The 21,576-nt window shown below is 50.3% G+C and overlaps 10 protein-coding genes across 10 annotated transcripts; 5 read left to right on the top strand and 5 right to left on the bottom strand.

Moving 5' to 3' along the window:
- The first annotated feature begins 446 nt into the window (after nt 1-446).
- CONPUDRAFT_105205 (alpha beta-hydrolase) lies at nt 447-1,856 on the top strand. The gene is made up of 5 exons (XM_007771045.1): nt 447-562; nt 634-955; nt 1,039-1,090; nt 1,148-1,625; nt 1,685-1,856. Exons 1-4 carry the CDS (start codon nt 555-557, stop codon nt 1,588-1,590), a joined length of 825 nt encoding a protein of 274 aa, XP_007769235.1. The 5' UTR covers nt 447-554; the 3' UTR covers nt 1,591-1,625; nt 1,685-1,856.
- A 572-nt stretch (nt 1,857-2,428) lies between these two features.
- On the top strand, nt 2,429-2,773 carry CONPUDRAFT_23702 (uncharacterized protein; the record flags this gene model as incomplete). The annotated part of the gene is made up of 1 exon (XM_007770764.1): nt 2,429-2,773. A coding segment is annotated over one exon (345 nt), but the record flags the coding sequence as incomplete, so codon positions are not given.
- A 2,488-nt stretch (nt 2,774-5,261) lies between these two features.
- CONPUDRAFT_124959 (uncharacterized protein) lies at nt 5,262-6,378 on the bottom strand. Its single transcript, XM_007771044.1, has 6 exons — nt 6,226-6,378; nt 6,059-6,164; nt 5,899-6,001; nt 5,608-5,831; nt 5,413-5,548; nt 5,262-5,359 (listed from the first exon to the last, which is right to left on the bottom strand). Exons 3-6 carry the CDS (start codon nt 5,977-5,979, stop codon nt 5,339-5,341), a joined length of 462 nt encoding a protein of 153 aa, XP_007769234.1. The 5' UTR covers nt 5,980-6,001; nt 6,059-6,164; nt 6,226-6,378; the 3' UTR covers nt 5,262-5,338.
- A 643-nt stretch (nt 6,379-7,021) lies between these two features.
- On the bottom strand, nt 7,022-7,790 carry CONPUDRAFT_137537 (uncharacterized protein). The gene is made up of 4 exons (XM_007771043.1): nt 7,722-7,790; nt 7,646-7,664; nt 7,297-7,522; nt 7,022-7,229 (listed from the first exon to the last, which is right to left on the bottom strand). Exons 1-3 carry the CDS (start codon nt 7,728-7,730, stop codon nt 7,314-7,316), a joined length of 237 nt encoding a protein of 78 aa, XP_007769233.1. The 5' UTR covers nt 7,731-7,790; the 3' UTR covers nt 7,022-7,229; nt 7,297-7,313.
- A 176-nt stretch (nt 7,791-7,966) lies between these two features.
- CONPUDRAFT_165818 (uncharacterized protein) lies at nt 7,967-9,056 on the top strand. The gene is made up of 4 exons (XM_007771042.1): nt 7,967-8,257; nt 8,316-8,580; nt 8,639-8,836; nt 8,891-9,056. The coding sequence occupies exons 1-4, from the start codon at nt 8,225-8,227 to the stop codon at nt 8,893-8,895; spliced, it is 501 nt and encodes a 166-aa protein (XP_007769232.1). The 5' UTR covers nt 7,967-8,224; the 3' UTR covers nt 8,896-9,056.
- Nucleotides 9,057-9,231: 175 nt separating this feature from the next.
- Nucleotides 9,232-10,289, top strand: CONPUDRAFT_57677 (NAD(P)-binding protein; the record flags this gene model as incomplete). The annotated part of the gene is made up of 4 exons (XM_007770873.1): nt 9,232-9,781; nt 9,841-9,993; nt 10,045-10,196; nt 10,248-10,289. 4 exons carry the CDS (start codon nt 9,232-9,234, stop codon nt 10,287-10,289), a joined length of 897 nt encoding a protein of 298 aa, XP_007769063.1.
- An 84-nt stretch (nt 10,290-10,373) lies between these two features.
- CONPUDRAFT_137535 (uncharacterized protein) lies at nt 10,374-11,792 on the bottom strand. Its single transcript, XM_007771041.1, has 5 exons — nt 11,657-11,792; nt 11,445-11,576; nt 11,366-11,389; nt 11,217-11,306; nt 10,374-11,163 (listed from the first exon to the last, which is right to left on the bottom strand). Exons 2-5 carry the CDS (start codon nt 11,481-11,483, stop codon nt 10,972-10,974), a joined length of 345 nt encoding a protein of 114 aa, XP_007769231.1. The 5' UTR covers nt 11,484-11,576; nt 11,657-11,792; the 3' UTR covers nt 10,374-10,971.
- A 921-nt stretch (nt 11,793-12,713) lies between these two features.
- Nucleotides 12,714-16,010, bottom strand: CONPUDRAFT_19119 (uncharacterized protein; the record flags this gene model as incomplete). The annotated part of the gene is made up of 3 exons (XM_007770759.1): nt 12,714-12,891; nt 15,131-15,283; nt 15,781-16,010. Coding segments are annotated over 3 exons (561 nt in total), but the record flags the coding sequence as incomplete, so codon positions are not given.
- A 918-nt stretch (nt 16,011-16,928) lies between these two features.
- Nucleotides 16,929-18,359, top strand: CONPUDRAFT_154277 (uncharacterized protein; the record flags this gene model as incomplete). Its single annotated transcript, XM_007771040.1, has 4 exons — nt 16,929-17,219; nt 17,290-17,365; nt 17,420-17,547; nt 17,598-18,359. The coding sequence occupies 4 exons, from the start codon at nt 16,929-16,931 to the stop codon at nt 18,357-18,359; spliced, it is 1,257 nt and encodes a 418-aa protein (XP_007769230.1).
- Nucleotides 18,360-18,489: 130 nt separating this feature from the next.
- Nucleotides 18,490-20,664, bottom strand: CONPUDRAFT_165815 (uncharacterized protein). The gene is made up of 9 exons (XM_007771039.1): nt 20,498-20,664; nt 20,348-20,432; nt 20,094-20,284; nt 19,967-20,035; nt 19,682-19,906; nt 19,561-19,624; nt 19,400-19,507; nt 19,298-19,347; nt 18,490-19,233 (listed from the first exon to the last, which is right to left on the bottom strand). The coding sequence occupies exons 3-9, from the start codon at nt 20,256-20,258 to the stop codon at nt 18,598-18,600; spliced, it is 1,317 nt and encodes a 438-aa protein (XP_007769229.1). The 5' UTR covers nt 20,259-20,284; nt 20,348-20,432; nt 20,498-20,664; the 3' UTR covers nt 18,490-18,597.
- Nucleotides 20,665-21,576: the final 912 nt, after the last annotated feature.

The following is a 21,576-nucleotide window of genomic DNA, read 5'->3' as shown; positions in this document are numbered from 1 at the left end:
ATTGCAAACTCCGCCCGCTTTCTGCCGGAAGGTCGCTGCGACTGCACCCTCTGCCTGAGTCTTGTCTCTCTACACCCTGGCAGTTGCTCGAGTTCTACCCGCCAACTACCCGCTCAACGACGCTGTTCAACGTGTACACATAGTTGGTAATTAACTTATTTCTATGCGCTACTACTTCGATGTGCTGATCGAGTATGTTATAGGCCTGGCTTGCGATTCTGCACCTGAGTAAGCATGGTGATGCACAATTCAACGCTACTCTCACTATGGTCGAAATTATAGGTAAGTTTCGCTTACGCTATTTATAGGCCCACGTAAATGTGCTGACCAACTCTGGCCAAAGTTGACGCTGATGAACAGACTGGCGGGGATTGCTGTTGCATTTCACACCACACGATCACGCATTGCCCACATAGCGAACAGGCGGGGATACATCGCTTTGCCTGAACGGCTGCTTTTTCAGCAGCACAAGGAGGATCAAGACAGACCCGAAACTCATAAACATACAAAGAGTCCCAACCCTTTCATCCGTGTCATTGGCGACCAAACGACGAATGTCAACGTGAGTACTACGTCCAAGCGCTCTAGACATCCCTGCTCATTTACCGACGTACCCCAACGACGCACGCTCAGCATCCACGCACCCAGCAAATCGCGAGTAACGCTCAAAGACAGCAAATCGCTCTACGTCGAGCTCACAGGTACTGCCTCCGACCTAGCACCCGTCGTCTTCGTGCACGGGCTTGGTGGCAACTCGACAAACTGGGGTACGCTGATCGACGTATCCGGGCTCGCGAAGCAGCGCCTTGTGCTCGTGTTCGATCTCGAGGGGCATGGTTTAAGTCCACTACAGACAACCGATATCTCGATTAATGGGTACGCGGACAGCCTTGCGAGCGTCATGGACAGCGCGGGGATCCAAAGCGCTGTTATCGTCGGGCACTCGATGGGTGCGGTGAGTTTCCCGATCCGGCCCGGTCCATCCGGGATAGACGGGAGGCCGCGGGCTGACTTTGACGACCCTTGTGCTTCTGGCAGCTGATCGCGGCGACGTTCGTGGTGAAGCACGCCAACAGAGTTGAAAAGCTAGGTGAGTCTCCCTAGTTGATTGATATCGGTGTTCGTTCCTAATGAGCACCCATCAAAGTCCTCATCGGCCCCGCCATTATCAGATCCTTCACCGACGCCTCCACGAAAGCCATCGAGGCTCGCGCCGAGAACGTGCGCATGAACGGCATGTCTGCGACAGCAGACGCCATATCCACCATCGGCATGTCCCGAAAATCCCTCGCCGAGCGGCCCCTTGCGAAGGAGACAGTGCGCGCCTCTTTGCTTTCCGCCTCCTTGTCAGGGTACGCGCTTGCCTGTCTGGCTATCACCAAGGCACGGGACCCGGACTACGCGCTAATCGTTGCCCCGACGCTCATTCTGGCTGGCGCGGAGGACAAGCCATGCCCCGAGTCGACGGTCACGTTTCTCGGCGATACAATTCCCGGTGCGAAGGCGGTGACGCTGCAGGACGTGGGGCATTGGCCTATGATAGAGGCCGTGGAGGCGACAGCGAAGGACTTAAATGCGTTTATTGCTTAAGCTACTAGTAGTAAGCGTGCGCGATTAGAGAGAAGGTAGGACTTCTCCACCTCAAAATTCGCTCGATTTTCGCTGAAAGTATTTCTTGGACAAGCCCGATGTCCGACATGATCCTCTCAGCCTTTGTGTTATCACATTGGACAGTGCACGTCCGGTGGGCGGTTGGTGCGGAGGATGTAAAGCAGATCCTTCACTGGAGGAACTTTGACTCCCATCAGATGTACTTTATATACTTGGATGCACCCCGCGGCTGCGCATGTCGACCCTAAACTACTGCATCGTGCCTTCCTCGAGGCTCGGTCCGACCTCCCTAGTCCAACGTCGAGACAATGCGCTTGCTGTCCCTGAGAGAGTTCATTGAGGACTCTCTTGTTGTCAGTGATAACAAGATAGCATTAGCTTTTCTTGTCAAAACTTCAAAAGCAATAAACAATCACTCTCCGAGCAGATGGGCTTCATTTACCTCTATCCCTGATTGACTCACGAGTGTGAGGTTGTTCTGGGGCTCGGGCGTATCCGTTCCATACACGAGGTGGGCATGCTGATCGAGCTTCACCTTGACTGCATACCGACTACATACCACCACCTAGTTTCAAGCTAGTAAGTATGTCCTCGTCCCTTGGGTCGATTTATCTCACGTTAGTGGCTAGACACAATGCAGAATGCTCAAACTCAGAGGACACAAGACGCCTGGGAGAAGCTAGCTCAGGCGTGTGCCCAAGGGGCCATCTATGACTCCGCCGAGCGTCAGCCCCATTCAAAATGTCTTCCGGGAACTAGAACGGACTTGCTCTAATCCCTTCGAACAACAATTCACTCAGAGTCTTCGAATGTTGTTTGGATAGTGGGAGAATCTGGGTCTGGGAAGTCGACAGTAGCGCACACCCTCGCAGATGAGCTCGGTCAGGAGGGTTTGCTTGCGGGCACGTTCTTCTTTTCGAGAAATACTCCTCAACGTAGTTCATTCGACCTTGTCTTCACCACACTCGCTTATCAGCTAGGGCTACGTCATCACATCGCCCGAGAAACCATCACGAAAGCCATTTCTAACGACCCTTCCCTTCTTGATCCTACCAAGTCCCATTCGGATCAGCTAGAAAACCTCATCGTTCGAACTTTGGAGGTTCTTAAATTTCCATGGGCAGGCCGGAGTATGTCCATCATCATCGATGCTCTTGACGAAGGTGCATCAAAAGGTGTGCTTCACATCGACCCTTTCGTCTCCCTCCTCGTTCGTCTCCTCAGAAATTCGAGACTCCCCATTCGAAACATCATCATCTCTAGCAGGCCATGGCCCGCGATCGATGCAGTCATGCGCAGTGGCGACATTATTGACAATGTAATAATTGAACGCATCGGAGAATCGCGCGAAGATGTCACCCGATTTCTGCGACATGCCTTCCAACGGATATACATCTCCCGTGGCGTCTCGTCATCCCGCATAGGGCCGTGGCCCTCAGAAGCGGACCTCACAATGCTATCGGAGCGATCAAACGGCCGCTTTATTTTTGCAGCGACTATAATTAGACAAATCGACCAAGAAAAGCCTCACCGCCGCCTTCCCCTGGTGTGCGGTATGCTGCGCGGTCATGTGAGACGAGTCTGGGGCGATGTGCATCACCTGTACGAATCCATCATCAACGGCATCGACGAACCTACTCGTAAGAAGGGGCTGTACTATCTCTATCTCAGTTTCCATCTCGTCGAGCAACTGTCCGTACCAGAAATGGATCAGCTTTTTGGAGATCGTGTACATACGTGCCTACTCCCTTTCTCAGCTCTTATCTCCGTCTCTCCGGTAGGATCGCCTGATCTTGTCCAGCCGTTTCACTCGTCTGCTAGGGACTTTCTGCAGAGCTCGGAGAAGATTATCTCCTTTGAGGTCGACGTATCCCATCCACACCTACATCTGACTCGCTATTGCTTTCAAGTCATGCACGAGGAGACACAGGACAGAGACTTCGATGATCCCGATACTCCAAAGACTAGCTTTTCGGAGGCATTCCTCTACGCATGTTCCTATTGCCTCCTCCACGTTGGTTGTACTCGTCCGAGCGTCGAGCTGGCAAACATTCTCTATGACTATCTGGAGTATGATTTCGACACCATATTGACGATTCTGGCGGCGACAAATCACTGGGATGTTATATATGGGATGAACGTTTGCCTTAGGTTCACCACCGTGATTCCGCTGGCTGAGGTAGCTTCAACTCTTCCTCCATCCTCTTACATTCTATGCCCTAACACATCTCTCCGTATCATTAAGTACATCCTCGGCTTTTAATTGTACATGTTTGCCTTGCTCCAATTTTGTTCTCATCATGTCTCAACCCTATCTCTCACCGAATCACCGTCTATTCAACCCATGGCTCTTCAGCCAACTCTGACATCCATATTCTATCCCGAACATGCCCCAATTACGTTTGATGTCTTCTTACTACCCCACTGTCCATGTTAGCGACGACAATCTCAACATCCTTGCGGTTGTCGTCTCTCCACTGACCCACCCAAGCCTTGCGTCATGGCTGCACCACCATTCTTTTCTGCTCAACGATATTCAATGGTTGTTGCGCCTCCGTGTTTCCTAATGGGTGACTCATTACGCCGCCCCACTCTTTCTAGATATATCAATTTTACTATTTTGAGCATGCACTCTGTGCTTGATATTTAAACACCCCCGCGCTGCGTTCCAAACCCTCACTAGGCTTCCCCCTCTTTCCCTCTCGTAGTACATAGGCTGTAAGAATCTAAGCAGGGCGGCGCGGGTCCGCCCAGTATCCGCCCCCGACACACTTTAAACACGTGCATACAATGGTACTATACCCGACGTATGTATCAGTACGTTCACTGTGAGATTAGTGACCGTCAGTGAGCCTCGGAGGATCCGATAATACCTTAATTAAGCATAAACTTTTGCAAGCGAGGTTTAATTCTTCTTCTGTGCTAAAGTATATGTATATGTGGTATACATCGACGCCTGACATCCCCCCTGTCGGAGCGAAGCGATGATATGCCTTGTTATTAGGATCCATATTGGCTGAAGAGCATCTCGTCCTCGCTTGTCTTGAAAGAGAAGTTAGAGCATAAAATTAACTGTACGGGGCAGGCGCTGGCGAAGGCGCGGTTTGAGGATATGTTGTCGAAAGATGAGCGCATCAAACACCGCATTAGCGCACTTTTCGATGCTTACCATTCTGTGCCATCGAATCCTTCAATCGATTAGTACATGTTCTCCAGCCCTACTTCATTTTTTCTCGCAGATAATTACGTAAAGTCTTTGCTGTGATAATGCTACGTGGGAAGTTTGAAAAACACATTGAACCAGAGGAACGCGAATGCACAGCAAAGTAGTAGCAAACTATGCCCATACGCCCATGGTTTTGTTCAGGACGTGCTAGTTATTGACTTGACAATTCCCGAAGGCTATTTTTCTCGGCATTTTTGTACTCAATAAAAATATTCACATCTATTGGAGACGCAAGTACAAGGGCAACGCTGCTTCACGGTCTCTTTTTCCTGTTCTTGTCTCCCGATGAGGACGTCATAATTGCAGGAGGTGGGCCACTCATTCCACACACGTCTGAACCTAGAGTTACTGTTTCAAAGTGTATATATAAGTTCCAGCATTTTTGGCAACGTCCCTCCTGTCAAAGAAATATGGAATAAAAAGTGTGCGTGTAGAACGGTCCAGGACCATATCAGAACATATGAGGATCCTGTACACTAATCTCTATTCATGCTTCCGCGTTCAGCAGAAGGTGATCTCGATCTTGTCGTGGGTGTTAGCACAACGCCCTGAATAAAGCTCAGGAGAAAACTTACCCCAGCATTGGCTTGGTCACAAGTCGCGTAGGGACCGTTGGCCGTAGGATCGTGAATGGCGTCCTTGCAGTCAGCAGACGAACAGCTCAGCGTCTGGGTGCAGGGCTGGCTGAATTTGAAGCTAATGGGATGGGTGCTGTCGTGCCTGCATCAGACGCCGACATTCTACCAGAGACGACGTCAAACGCTACGCACTAGTTGGCATGAGAACCCGCGAGGCTGATGTCGGCGATCGTCACGCTGCCGTTGTCAAGGGTGAACTCGACAGCGGCGCAGTTCTCGCCGTGGATGCCGCAGTTGCCGTCGTTCAGCCACGCCTCACCACCAGTGACAGCGGCGTGCGCGGTGGTGGAGGACTGGGGGGAATCACTGCTGGCTTGGTTCCAGAGAGCAGTTCCGGTCCCACAGTTGTTGTTGAGCTAAAGAGTAGAAAAGACGAGATCATGTGAGGCTCATTTCGCAAGGTAGTCAGAGGAGAATGCGCACAATAATGGCATGCGTCTCATCAGTGGGAGCAGCAATGACAGCGCTGGCGAGAGCGAGAACGGCGACGGCGAAAGAGAGCATGATGTTAGAAGAGCAGTTGAAACTAAGGAGTTGACAATGAGAGTACATCCTCGATGTCTTGTATTTATGCGGATTCTACCTTGAATCGAGAGCGTCGTGGACGTGGCCGACAGGTCATGATGCGCTCGCGCAGGCGTGCTCATTGCGCGCGCATGGCTATTGTCTGCAATTGAGTCTTTAACAGCCTTGGTCGTCACGGGTGCTTTCAATGCAATGATATTAGAGTGTATCGCCCCATGAACATACCTTGGCACTAGTTATACGTGGCTGGCTTCTAACAGGCGCCAGGGAATTTGCGGGCAAGACGTCGGAACTGACGTCGGAGGTAAAGTCGGAGAGATGTACCCGGTGATTGATCAATCGATCAACGGGTTCCCGAGCCCGCGTGGCAAAGCTGCCTAGTATTTCCCCTTCACATCAACCTCCTGAGGCCCAAGTCTACCCAAGTTGCACGTCACATAGCCTTTACAGATTATTCCGAGAGTACCACCCTTACCAGGGCTCTGACACTTAGTTTATGGCTATGTCTGCAGCTCATAAAGCACGCGTTCCTCGTAACTTTACCTAGAAACCTCACCATGACCCGGTGGATGTAAAATAGTTCCCCCAGCAGTTGTTACTCCGAGTTTGCGACTTGCCCCTGTCCTCGGTGTGCCCGCATACGTAAACGAGCGCTCAATCGCAAAGACACCATGGCGGGACTAAAATCGGGGGCGTCTTCCCGACTTCGTCAAAAAATGTGTGTAGAGTAGGCGAACTATGGCATTTCATCAAGGCCGCGAACGGATGAAACATTCATCAAGAAAGTCTCTCAAGCGGTGACGTCGTCGATGGCGAGAACACGTCGGTTCAGCTACTTCCCGGAACGGAATCATAAATTTCGCAACAAGACATCTCACCTTATTTGACTACTCGAGACTAACCACGCGACCAATTCGTAGTAACGATTGATGAAAACGGGAACCTACGGCATGGCGGAGTAGAGCCAGAATGAGCGACGAAAGGAGTGTCGTGCAAGCCAAGAAGGAGGTTGATGCGGGTGTAGACGTTGAAGGGGCGTCCTCGACCAGTTGAAGGGCCGCAACGTAAGTAAATAGGCGAGGAAATGGCAGATAATTTGCCTACTGGAAGGCTCTGAGATGTGACACGTAGTGGATCGCTACACATTTCAGCGCATACCTACAGTAGAAGGTCTCGAATGTGGCTCATATGTTCATGGTCTAGTCAGTAATCTCTATACGAGGTTACGCCTAGTGGTCGATGACAGGGCTTCAGCTTCGCTTCAAAGGTACTAGTTGGTAGCGAGTAATGACGTACCTCTCAACATTCTCGATTCACCCGCTGATTTCCGAAGACTTCTGGCCCTGTGGCGGATGCGACTTTAGCCAACGGTCGACAACGCTCGGCATAGGACACGGATGTGAATCGGCGTTCGAATTCGAGTCGTACATCCGCTGGCAGCACAAGTAAAGCCTTCGCATCTGTTCGTCGCACTTCTCGGGCGAGTACGTGTTCTTCCCGAGGCACCCTTGTAGCGCACAGGCTAGGACCGTTTCAGAGTTTCGAGAAGATGTAACCCAAGCATTTTCGTTCAAGAAAGCAGTAAGATAGTTGAAGGAGGAGTGTAAATGGCCCGACGTTGAACGTAAAGTGGTCTGAGACATACCTTCATTCTGGCACACAACCTGTCCATGGCAATGTCGAGTTGAGTAGGGCTAACAATTATGAATCTCCATGCTTACCTTTTGCATAGTAACAACGGGCAACGATGGTTAGTTGGGCAATGGACGCAAGAGGAGAGGATGGGCAGGGTGGTCAACAAAGAGCAGCTTCGTAATGTTAACCATTGCGTCATTGTTGTCCTTTCTTCGGAGCTTTATCCCGAACCGGCTATTTCCGATCTCCGAACCGCACCGTCAACGCCAACGGATTCTCTCAAGCATTCAATGTCAGTATCCCACCATCCATGTTCGCGTCTGTGCTGTTTGGCTATCCACCTCGGATTGACGTCCTTTAGGAGCCCAGTCGCTAGCCTTTGAACCCAAAGGCGCTGCGCAGCTTGCTTAAGCTCGAATGCGGCCTCAAGCGCACTCAGCGGAGGCCACAGCATACGAGCGTCCAAAGAACATCATCGACGTTGCAAATTGCCTTGCAACATTCAACATTCTCGACGGGAAGCACGGATATTTCGTTCTTGAGAAGTGCGAGCGAAGCCTGGAGGAGTACGCGAACAAGATCGTTCATTATGAGTGAGGTGTATGTTACCGGGCGGAAGCTTGTATGTGAGTTTACACCCAATAACATACGCTCCTCATTCCGATCAGCGGTGGAGGTAGGTCCTGAGTCTTCAAATCGTCCACGACAAGAGCTTGGTCCACGGATACATCAAACCCAGCAACATCCTGTTGCGCACTCGGCCTCCATCCACACTCACGCAGCAGCACGGGTCAGGCCACCTAGACCTCGACTTCGTTCTGGTTGACTTCGGACATGCGGCACCATACGTTCTCGATGATGGCGACTACCTGGATCAGAACAGATCTCCATACGGAGCGGCAGGGAGCAGCGAGTTCATGGACTTTAACATATACATGGGCATTGGTGCGTAATACTTTTCACTATTGTAAAGCTATTGAATCCAACGTTCGTCTTCTCGCAGGAAATATCCCCAGAGATGACATGATTTCGCTCGCCTACTCCCTAACCCCCATAATACACGGCGAACTCTCGCGGTCCAACCAGTGCACTTATCTCGACATGATCATCTTAAGTTCAAACAGAAGTTCGATCCGTCGAAGCTGGGTCCCACTCTCCCCAAAGGCCGCAAGCGGGTTACCGAGCATGCTACCTCGCTCAAGTTCGTATCCATTTCGTGATATTAAGTCGTTATAGTTCGCTTATTCACACGCAGTTTGATGGCCAGCCCGATTATGCGATGTTGAGCGAGCTACTGTTGGCAGTAGAGGAAGTCCCATGATCCTTTGGCCAGCTCTAACACATTACGTCTATACCTCATCTATCAGTGTTGCACGACTAACATACAATCTTATTGCTGGGGAGCGACCCCAGCTCACAACCCTACCATGCGCTCTGAGACGGATTTCAATCGTGACCAACATTTGAATCATGACCAGCCTGGGCACCTTTGCGTGTTACGACTTGAAACACATCCTAACTGGTTGCAAGACTTATAAGCCCTCAGTTTCGAGAAAGACGATAGCTGCATCCTGTCCTCTTACTTCTCTTCCCGCTATGTCCGAAAACGCTAAGTTCACCCTCTCTAACCTCTTCAGTGTGGAGGGCATGGTCTGTGTCGTAACTGGCGGCGGTACAGGTATCGGCCTCATGATAGCTCAAGCGTTCGCTCACAACGGAGCGAGGGTATATATGACCTCTCGACGACAAGACACTTTGGACCAGGCCGCCCAAAGATGGGGTTCTTCCCTCAACCATCCCGAGGGCGCGATCATTCCCGTCGCGTGCGACGTCACATCTAAGGAGTCCGTCCAGCACCTCGTCAACGAGATCGGGAAACACGAGGACCACGTAGATGTTCTCGTCAACAACGCGGGCTATGCAGGCGACGAACTGGATACCGACAAAGGTGATATCTCTGCCAAAGAGCTATCTCAGGAGCTCTTCAGCCAGGAGATGGAGGAGTGGGAGCAGGTATACCGGACGAATGTTACGAGCTACTTCTTTGTGACAGCTGCCTTCATTCCGCTGCTCAGCGCTGCCACGAGGGACAAAGGAGGAAACGAGTACAGATCTACGGTGATTAACATCTCGTCTAACGCTGGACGTACGCACCATCTCATCCACTTGTCTTTGCTCTTTCGCACCCTGATCTTATTTGTATAGTGACTCAACTCGCTCAGAAGCGCTTTCACTACACCACATCGAAGGCTGCCACCATACAGTTGTCTAATCTCCTCGCGCAGGAGTTCAAGAGAAGCGCTGTCCAGATCCGAGTAAACAACATTGCTCCCGGACTTTTCCCTTCCGAGATGACCAGTGCGTTCTCACTAACCTCCGTTGACCGAGCTACGCGTTTATAATTGTTAGCTGGTGAATCCAATCAAGGCAACAAGTCAGACATACCGAAAGAGTCTGCCAGAATGAAAAGAAACCAGGTTCCTGCAGGGCGTGCCGGACGCGAGGAGGACATCGCTCAAGCCGCGATCATGTTCGCCGTGAACCAGTATCTTTTCGGACAGGTGCGGATACGATGCGTTCCTACTTCTATCGTGACTAACAAATCTTGTTAGACTTTGGCGATTGATGGTGGTTGGTTACTAGAGCACCCGTGAACAGCGCTACAATGAACGCTCATGTCTCGACATAGCCTTGCATGTATGATTACGACTACTTATGGTTAGATGAAGTTGCAATGCGTATGATTCCATAGTAGAAGTAGTTGATTGAGCAAGAAATCATGTGCGTATGTGAGAAGTAACAACCAGTCGATTCCGAGCATTCCCAATGCCTTTACCTTCGATCGCGTATCGCACTTAACCTGTCATCGCATCCCATGTTGCTACCCCGATACGCGACGATGCCCTACTATCTCGGCCAAGGCTCGGTGGCTGGGACAGTGGGTAATCCTTTGCGGTCGGGGCCTAAGTACTATCATACAAGGGCATCTATATGGACCCACAAAAAGCGACCTCAGTGGTACTAGCCCAACCCAATGAGAAGTCTATAGGAAGAGAAGTATGTTGGTATAATAGGTAGTGATACTAGTGCTATGCAATGGATTAAGAGCGGTTATCGTATGATCGGAGATATCTGTGTATATAGCAAAGTCCAGGAATAGCTCATCAAAATATCATTGACAGCTGTTATCCTCGGAACATGACAACAATTGGCAATTTGGTCTATGCATGTAGTGACCAACATCGAGAAAATGCAAGTTAGGGATGCGATGGTACAAGTGTCGTTAAGGAGCACGGGGTAGACGTGCTTTTAACTACGAGAATCCGATGCGATGGTTCATCTATGCCAACGGGAGGCAATCTTGCTTAATGAGGGCTTCGCTTCTCCGGTCGCTAGTTCGGAACGCTTGGGCGTTCTTGGTCGACGCCGGAAAAGCTGTGACCAGCGGAAACGTCGGCGTGTCGACCGCGCCGAGCGGCTGCTGTGAGATGCCGTACGACGTGGTGGAGGGTTGGGGGTCGGATTTATCTGAGGTATACATTATGTAGTTGCCAATCAAGCCAGAGGGACTAGCTACGTACCGAATCAGTATCCGAGCCATCGCTATCATCCCAGAAGCGACTCCCACCAGCCGGGTTGTTATGGTGTCTTTGCGAGATTGCTGCGGGACGCTTTCCGAACAGAGTCAGTACTTGGTCGTTACAATTTGGTGTAGTTCCGGAACACTCACCATCATGAAGCTTTCCAAGGAGTCCTGGCAGCATGAAGATTAATCTTACCGTAATATCCGACGGAAGGAAGCAACGTACCTGTCGTGATAATGTTGGTGAAGCTGAAGAAGAGGTCATGGTAAAGCTTGTTCTGAAGAATGATATCGAGGGAGGTCGGCCTCCTTCAGCACACTTCTTATATACCTTCTTCCTACTCCAACATTTCTAAGGCTGTTAAAAAGAAACGCGTAAGCCGGCCGTCGCTGTGACTCCGGCATGACTAACAAGCGCTGCAAAGCATATAAACTTACAAATGCTATGCATCGGGATTACCACTCGCGTCTGCGCCAGATGTTACGGAAGGCGAAGTTCTCCGAAAGAAGAAAGCTGGAGATGAAGAAGGAGGTCCTTCCAGTAGCCAGTAAGCTCCAGGTCGAGGGCGAATGGTCTACAGCATTCTGGGTTCCGAGCGTGGTGGGATGTGCATGTGAGGCACGATGCATTCCGCTTCGGCAATTTCCGGCCTCGACACAATGGGAGTAGCCCCTATATGTGTCACCTACGCTGACGAAACTGGTCTTTAGCTTGGTGTAGTGCATATTGCAAAGTTTCTGGGCGTGTATAATGTTGCACGAAATTTAGTCTCAAACACATAAAGGGAGAAAACATATACATGTAAAATACAAGTGACTAGTACTTGGCCAGTCCTTGGAATCCGTCAGCTGAAATGTGGAATCATCTCCGTCCAGGCCATTGCTACGTATGTACTGGAAGGAAGAGCTCGAAGTGAGATGAGCATAATCCCCAGGAGGGTGAGTCTCGCAAAGACATATGCCATGCCAAGTAAACCAGCTACTATGAGGAACATGATGGCATGACATGCATGGTTAGATATCTTCAGAACCTTCGTTTGAAGATCCGGCTTCACGCAGACATGGAAAGGCAGCGGAACACCAAGCATCACGCAGGTGCTGACGCGCCACGCTACAAGCTCTACATGCGTGGGGAGATCGAACGACCACGCGAGGGCATGCAGGCTAGCAAATGTGAGGGCGACGAACAGGCCGGCAATTAGAAGAAGGGGGTGCTCGGCATCGTCGTGGTCAATATCTTCCCCGCCATAGCAATCGATTTTCATGCGCCTGTTTCCTGTGTAGTTAGGTTCTACCATGGGGCGGATGATATTTCCAACAAATGGAAAGTACTCCTTGCCATCGCTGGTCGCGATCGCTACGGTATAAGGATATATAGTATATCAGTATTGTGTCTTCGATGAATAAGCTCAATATTAGCTCACACTTGAAAAATGTCTTTAAGTTTCTCTTCGTCCGGAGGGTCAACCCCTTTCCAGTAGAGTCGTCTAGGATGACGCACATCAAGTGGCTTTACTAGCCAAAAGATGCACACCCGAAAGAAAAGGACCGCGAAAGCGAATGTTCCGATCTCCAGTTGGGATATAGCGAGACCAAGAATGTAACGCGATGCTGTGATAATGAACCAGCCAACCTGAACAATAACTAGACCCTTTGAGAGCAAGTCGCCTTCACTGCAAAAACATATATACCTGATTTTCAGGTATGCACAAGGTACCTGGCATCTGATTTTATTTAATCATACGTTCTTGACCTGATTTCAAAGTCATGTACATCACCATTGTGTACCTGATGTACAAAACTATGTACTTTGACTTGAAATATAGAATGTCATTGACTTGCTGGGGTCGTGATCATGAATGCGGGTCGCCGACATCAAGTGAAAATCACTGCATTATAGCATGAGTTTCATTTGGTTTTCCGGCGTAATGGCGTGTGAACTCTTACCTTTATGTGGCTGGGCGCAAAGACTTAGCGTGAGTAGCACGCATCTAGACACATCCATCCACCACCACCACGATTTCGGTCATGGGCAACGCAAACTCACCACATTGATCGACTATGTCTCCTTTGTGGAGTTCATGCTCCAGACCGCCAGGTGTGTATGCCACCTGCTCAGGTTCGGGTCCAGCGCCCTTTCTGCCCTCAAGGTTAGCACCTCCCCAGCCCTCGCTCTTAACCCAGGCTGCTTCCAGAACACTTCTACTAAAGCTCCATCGTACAGGGGGCTCGAAAGGCCTGCACGTGCAGAACGTGGACAGGGACTGGCCGGAAGACGACGACCTCGCTCATTGCACAACCAGCAACTCTGTCAAGGGCCACAGATTCGACATCGGCTGCCGGGCTCAGGGAGAGGTTTTTGCTCACATTGTTTGGTGGTAAGTCTGTCATTCCTCTTCATTCTTCCTCTTCCTCTGCTCCTGCTGCTCATCTTCCTTCATGAGTGTTGATGGCTCTGAAAACGTCAGCTGGTTTGCACAATCATGTCCATAGAGAATGCTGCGCTCCTGCATGGCTCCGGGATCAATCGCATGCTCGGCGTGGAGGACTTTGTGCTCGTCAACGCGGGCGGAACACTGCACGGGTACGGCAGCAATGTCACGCATGTGCGCTATACTTATACATATCCTCACTGGTCCTTCCCCATGCTGACATCCCCTACAGATGACGCCCCACCCCGCCGTTCCCACATTCACCTCGTAGCTGCCACGTCCTCAACCCCAGTGCCTCCTTTTCCACCACCAACACTTCTCAGAACATGAGTGCTGCCTCGCCATGGGCTGAACTGCCCCCACTGCCCGCTATTTCCGTCCTAGCGCCCAAGGAAAGCGGCGCGCAGAAGAAGCTCGTGCTGAAGTGCGCATCCAAGTCCAAGCTCGCCATCGGCATAGACGCTGCCACTAGCGCTGCCACCAGACGCGGCAAGGAAAATTGCACGCTCGGCTGCACCCACAGCCACACGAACATCAATGGCGACTTTTCGGACGTTGCACAGCGGTGCGAATCAGTGTCCGACGCGGCGGCGGCAGCAGCAGCAACCATCGCCACCACTGCCTCCGCGTTCCCCTTCGCCGTGCACGTATTGCGCCTCGACCTAGCCGGACTCGAGATCCCCATGCGCGAGCCGGCCTCGAGACTTGACTCGTCCTCGTCGCCGAAGGCGTCGGTGCTACTTCGAAGAAGGGCTTCGAGATCTATGTCGACTCTGCGAACGCGAGCATGTGCAACGACTCTGCTGACACGGTGCTCCTGTGCACATCGAACAGCTCGGGGAGACAGACTGGATGCTGAGGGTCGCGGTGCCGGCGTCATAGAAGTTGCGATAGGGATTTGTTGTCGCTCGACACTGAGATATATGGTACGTCGTTTAAGGACATTAACGTAATTGTTGGCACTTACACGACCAATCACCCAGCCCACTCCAACAATCTCTGGGACACAGTGTTGATAGTGTCGATTCCGCGCCCAAGAATAAATGTGTCCGTAAGCATCATGATCTTTTTTATACTGATTCTTCCGACGACGATGAGGGCCCCCCGGCGCCGCCGAGGAAAGCGGCCAAGATCGTCTGATCGGGTGCAATGGCGGAGATCCAGTAGCTATTTATGCATTACATAGTTCATTAATAGAATTGTGTTTTTCCTGATTTTTGCACGTTCCCAATGTTGATAACTGCCTTGTTTTCAATGCAAACCACTTATTTTACCGCGGTCTTGCCTTTCTGCCAAAAAAAATCAGGTACATGTAGGGTGATTCGGACAATGGAATCGTACAAAAATGTACATGATTCGTTTTCGGGCAAGGACCTGATTGTCATGACAAAATCCCATTGATACTATATACATAATGAATGATAATCACAGATTTTGCACACGATTTGTGCTCATGATATTCAGGTATGTCCGGGTTCACAGTGCTTTGCTGCAGTCATCAATTTCTTCCACAGTGATGCGCGGCATGTCAAGGATTCCAGCATGAATCTGTCGAAGAAGATTTCGAGGAGTGGTGGTTGACCATGGCTCATCTTTGTAATAAACCATGAAGCCGCCCATATTGGCAAAGTAGCTATGCGTAAGCGTTCAGTTTTCGTCTGAAGTAGGTAAGAAACTGTTTCACATGGAAAACGAATCATCCTTACCTTCTTCTCCTTGAATGTCTGACTTCTCATTAAGGTCTACAACCCATCTCCATAGTCTTAGTAGAGGAGATACGATTAGGGACATATAGCTGCTTAAGAGCGGAGCCTTGGTGGTGTTCTCTGAAGACTCCGGCAGGGCCTTCATTTTAAATATCCCTTTCACGAAGGATAGAGAGCGCATAATTAGGGAAGTTCCTTGCTTCTTTTTGCACGAAGAACAGTACATCCCTAAGATCGGTCGAAGAGCTATATGATTAGTTGATACTCTTGGGATTATGATATGATGGGGAAATAATACCTCTTAAATGACAGAGTATTACAATAGGCAGCGGTGGGAGCTTCAGCCATTCTGAGCAAACTATAAGTTTAGGGCCACGACATGTAAAATCAATGCGCACCTTCCTCCTTTCGCCCTTCCAAGAACCATCGCATTTGTTCTGAAAAAAAATAAGAACTAGTCCACTGACGCATAGCCCATATGGCGACCAGCTCGGGAGAGATAAGGCCAAAGACGATAGTGACAAGGCGATGGAAGGACACCAAATACCATGGCTCGTACGGACTAGGTACGTTGGGGTGAATTGCCGTATAGACGCATGCGATGATAGTCAAGCCTGAGCTCGAGATGATGTTCCAGAGCGTGTAGTGCTCCAGCTGAAAAGGGATCGAGATGGAGAATAAAGCAGGATTGGCTACGGAAGAGCCGTTGAAAGAAGCTACATGGATGAGCGACATGGTGGCCTTGTGGTGATGGTGTCAAATACCTCCATGCTCCTTATAAGCATCAATGGGTGCTGAGCGGCGTAAGATGGAATTTACTCGCCAGTGCCTTCTCCAGCGTCAACGAACATTATGCAGCACAATTCTTAATTCCTATTACGAGAGCACGAGGATGAAAACATTGACATTCAAGCGCTATAGGCAGAGCACTGAGCGACTGGACACCAGCGGGACAGTCACAAGAGAATTCCTTCATTGTCGAGGGTCATCGCGATCCAATACAAAGGCCAGCGTGCGTCTCACAACATGAAGTCTGATGAATGTAACCAAATCAGCGGTATTGCCAGATGAGATAGGACAACATGTTCTGCGTTAGTCTGAAGATCGAGGCTCAAACTGCTAGGGTGGCGAAGGGCGAAGGACGTGATACATCCTCAGCTTCTATGGAAGGTTCGCGATGCGCGTACGTTCTTGTAACCTAGTCAGTAGACCCTGATATGAGCGCTTGAGCTTGGACGTGAGTGTTCGAGACTCGAGTGCGGCCCGGGTGTGTCATGTGTTGACACTCCGCCCACGACTCAGAACGTATGGGAAGGAATAGAGCCGGTTGTAAGAGAACACTTGAATAGAGGTTGAAGCAAAAAATGTCCTGAGTGACGGCGCCGGCCCGGATGTAAGGTTGTTCATCCGGGAGGCTGAACGCGCGTGTCACACGATAGGAGGTGTTGAACAGTTAGGTGTGACGGAATAACGCGTGATGTGTGACTTTGTACGCGTCGCGTCGTTGACGTTGAACCGTCAGTCTCAGCCTAAAGCTCATAACATACGCCACGACGTCCTCGCATCTTCACAATGGGTGGCTTCCCCAATTCCAATCAACCGCAGCATCTCGCACGCTGTGAGGTCCATTCATGCTCGGACTCGGCGACGTCTGGAGATGAATTTTACGACGGCAAGCACGCCCAGTCACCCTACAAACGTGCATCCATCGATTCGCGTACCGGTCGCCGACGCGCCAAACCCCACATCAAGCTCCAAAAAGCGAAGAAAATAGACCCAAATAGAGGGCGGTGTGCAATCACTCGTCGGAGGACTGGCGTGGAGACTCTCCATTTCCTTCCAATGGACACAGGTGATAAAATGGTGAGTGCCCGCTTGAGTCTCGTGTATGCCTTCCCTACCAAAATGTACTTATCAAGAAACACGTCACTAGCTTACGCAGCTTGAGTGGGCATGGGGAATGGGATGGCGTCGTCTGGACGTTGCGAGTCCTCATAATACCTTCTTTGGTGAGTGCTTTTTAACCCGAAGCGTAGGCTTTATCATGCTAATGACAGAGGTAGTCAGCGCAGAGTGGAAGAAACGTTTTGATGACGAACAGTGGCTCCTGCTTCCAGACTATGATACAATCCAGACATTGGCGGCATTGGCTAAAAGGCGGACTGCCGCGGGCCGTGTCAAACTGAACAAGGTACGGCGTCACTTGTTAGTGCGTATTGGCTGACCGTCTTCTTCTGGTAGTGGCTGCGATGTCAAAACGTCTTTAATTACTATTTCGTCCCCCGATCATCTCTCATTCACGAAATCATCACCACTGAGTCGTCGCACGGCACTCGCACCGCTCACACATATCCGTTCGCAACGTTGGGTCCCATTTCGAGTCATGTGCGACCACATTTTGTGATGTACGACGCCTCCCACAAGGCGGAAAAAACTTGTGGGTGGGACTCGATAGATGTGAAGCGTGCGTTAGATGCGTTTTACACACTGTACGGTCCGCCAACAGACCGGACGCCATTCATCCTCGCCATTAGGGCGGTGGATAGCCTCCTCGACACGGAGTGGAGATGGACGAAACGCCAAATGCCTCGTACCTTTCGGCGTCTCGATCGTTCATCTCGACGGCTTCAACCTTTGTATTTCGGATTCATCGATTTTGCCTCAGTCTCGGACAGCCCCCTTCTCGAATGTAACCCTTACCCACATGTCAACTCCACGTTGTCAATCAGTGATCTGCGTCTTTGGTCCATTCAGGCCCAGCATGATGCTAAATGCAGTGGCTGGGAACCGACGGTTGTTAACGATGACCAGGTTTTGGATTATCGCGCGGAAGCAGGAACGGGTTTCTCCCCACCGCCCCCGGACGCTTGGCGCTTCTGGCGTCCGACTTGGTATCGTCAGAAAGGTGTTTGTAGACCCGTCAGCTCGTTCACGAGCAACGATTGGGCTGCTGCTGAACACCACATCTACTTACCTACTACCGCATCGAAAGTTTTCTTCTAACATGGGAGCGATTCCCCCTTAGTAGTCTCATAGTCCTCGTTCACTGACTACTCTTGTATATTTTTCGTCCGATATCTCACCATATTCATATTCAGCATGTTTTTTCGACAAAGACCAGTTGGCTACAACGGTTGCCTTCAATCAATCGAAGTCAACAAAAATACTACTAGAAATAGACTAGTACTGTTGTAAATATGTGAGCTCCATCCTCTCGTCTTCGAGCTTCAGGCCTTGGCGCTCAGCGCTCGGCCGTCGGCTTTAATTTGAATTGGTCCAAATCCCAAGACCTAAGAAACATACCCTGCATATCCTCAAACATTTCGTCTGCGGTGTGCTTGTTACCCTCATTGTTCATCTCTAATATCTGCCCCAGGTTGGCGCATAGCTTCATTCTTTCCCACTCTCCCAGCGACAGATACTTGCTCATGGCATCAAATACCACGAACTGCGGCGAGACATGGCTCTCGATTGGACCCAGTTCCTTGAAAGGGTGAACGTACGTGCCAACCAGCTTCGGGTACTCGGCCTCCGGATCGGCCTCCGGATCGGCCTTCGAGGCAGCGGCAGTCTCTCCAGTTCCAAACCCAACGTCGAGCTCATTAAGAGGTGAACCGCTAAAAATACCGCTACCTTCAACAGCATCCAAGTCAGCAGTCTCCTGGGCACCATCCTCATCATCGACCTCCCTCTCTGTAATCAGGACCGTATCCTTCAAGGAAGTGGTTTCATCCTCCGAGTCATACCTGCCAGCGAATTCGCGTAAAGCGTCATTCACGACAAAGTCATCAGAATCTCCGGCGTCCCATCTCGTGATACCACATGTAATCCTCGTTCGCGAAACAAAGTAATAAGTCGAATGCTTAAACCGATAGGCCTAACGGAATTAATGGTCAGAGTCAGGATATACGATACTATTGCTGATCGGGCCCTCAACTTACCTTGTTTATGCTGACAGATTTGTCTGTCAGAATGGCCTTGCCATCCACCCCTGAAATCTGGTCAGTACCTTTCTATTAGTGTAAAGCGTCTCCAGTCCTCACCGAAACGTTCCTGCGTCAGCTTCTTCAGCTCTCGTATGACACCGGGTGCTGGAACCAGCATCCATTCCCAGTGGCGCGCATCGAACCGCTTATGGTAAGAAACATCGACTTTTCATGCCCGTCAGGAATGAAATATTGAAGTCAGAAAAGGCCACACTCACCTAAGAACATATTAAACCGGCTGTCAAACGGATTCCTCCCTCCCCAAGCTTTATCAATCTTGTCCTGCGTGCATCATGGTTATCAAAATTTCGCAGTGTAAGTGAGCGCCATATCACTCACGATATCGCTTTTGGTCTTTGCATGCTTATGGCCCAACAAGTGTGCTCCCTCGACCGCCATGCTAGAGCGTGTTCCGGTGATAATGCACTTATCCTTGTCAGGGGATGCGATCATAGCAAGCTCCTTCTGCATTTTACTGCGTCCAGAGCCCGGTGGCCTGTTCTCTGGGGTATCTTCTTGGTCGTTAGGCAGCGCCACATGCGAGGTGGGTGTTGCGAGAAACGCCTACATTCCTCGTTAGAAGGAGATCTGTATACGGTATAGCGGCTCGTGAGGGGAACCAACCTGCGGTGCGCCTATATCATCCTCATATATGACCATAGGCGCCACGGGCGTGGACCTCGATGCCTTTCTCTGGCATGTAAAGGCGGTAAGTCCATGCTAACCAAACGACAATAGAATTATACTCAACGGAGTTAGACGACGACAACGACGTCGCCGGTTTAGTTTTTCGCTGCAATGGCGAGCTACTATTTGGGTCTTCTGCGGCATAATCACTATCAGGTGGTGATGTGTCCGATACCTTTGTGCGTTTGGCCCGAGGGCGAATCCTATCCGGCGTCTGGTTTGATTCCATAGCTAAGGTGCGCAGGGATTAATGATCTTTCAAGGCGACGAGCCCTCTATAAGACTCAATTTGAGTGACGGCGTGAAAAGGGCGTTCACTAAGAAGACAAAGGCAGGATCTGTGCCGTCATCTCTCAACCCTTGGCCAACCCTTCACCCTGCTTTCGCATACCAGCACAGCATCCTGCACCATCAACAGCAGGATCAGATTAGTTACACACCGCACCAAGCTTATGGTTGAGTACATGCCTCATCAGGCCAATCTTCTCGGAACTTTGACCCGGACACAGTCTGCGCAATCCAGTTTTCAAAGTGTGCGTGGGACGCGACGCTGACAACGGGAAGCTTTGAAGCCATTTTGGGGTATAATGAAACCCATTGAATCAGCATGTTCAGCGAATCCTCGGGCAGTGCATGGGACAATCAGATATGAAGGTGAGGATAGGCAATAATGAGACCGACTTGGACCTACAAACCAAAAAGGTTCCGTGAACACAACGCGGCAAGCAAGATGTTTACTAGCGGCTTCTTTGATGTACGTATGATGGGGTTTTTAAGACGTGAAGTGATCTATACATTCGATAAACCTTGGCAAAATCTTGCTATTAGATGCTCGAAAGCAAATCATGGACCATCGGCTAAAAGCAAGAACAATGGATGGGGTAGGAGACAACACCGTTTGGGAGTGTAAAGCGCGGATAAATCGATTGATCTAATCTTAAATCCCCGTAAATAGGCCCACAACGTGCATTGAAGTCGTAATCATGTGGTATCAAGGGTGCTGGAAGCTGTCAATGCAGAACGAACCATTGGATTGTATAGAGATTGGCAATTCAGAGGTGACTTCGGTACCTGTGCGTACATTCAGGATTGCCTCCGTGTGCGCGCATGGAGCAATCGAGGGGCAAAAGAAGTAGGGTACCTACCAGAGCAGCTAGTATCCTTTTGCCAGAGAAGGAAATCGAAAATAGAGGGTACCGGGGAAGATTATCGAGATTTCTTCAGCCACGAGGTGGAAAATGGAGGCTAGATATTTGTGAGCTCGTTAGCATGCCTCTTTCGACCTTTGCCACATACCAGTGTGTCATTTTCTAGAATAAAACCAAGTGGTTGAGAGCCACGCCAGCAGATATCGGCGATGCAGAAGATACTTACTAGAGGCCCGGGGAGCTCAAGTGTAGATCGAGATACCGGCGCGAGATTCGAGATCGCGACACAATGTACATGAGGAAGCAGGTTACTATCCGACTTCTCAACAGCATCAGATATGGACAGATAAGGTGATTTATCTAAGTCTACACACACGCCTGAGACATTGAACCCTGTCC

This window comes from Coniophora puteana (assembly GCF_000271625.1).
Source record: "Coniophora puteana RWD-64-598 SS2 unplaced genomic scaffold CONPUscaffold_7, whole genome shotgun sequence".
NCBI lineage: Eukaryota > Fungi > Basidiomycota > Agaricomycetes > Boletales > Coniophoraceae > Coniophora > Coniophora puteana.
The sequence above is the reverse complement of the archived record's forward strand: the minus strand, read 5'-3'. Positions and strand labels throughout refer to the sequence as shown.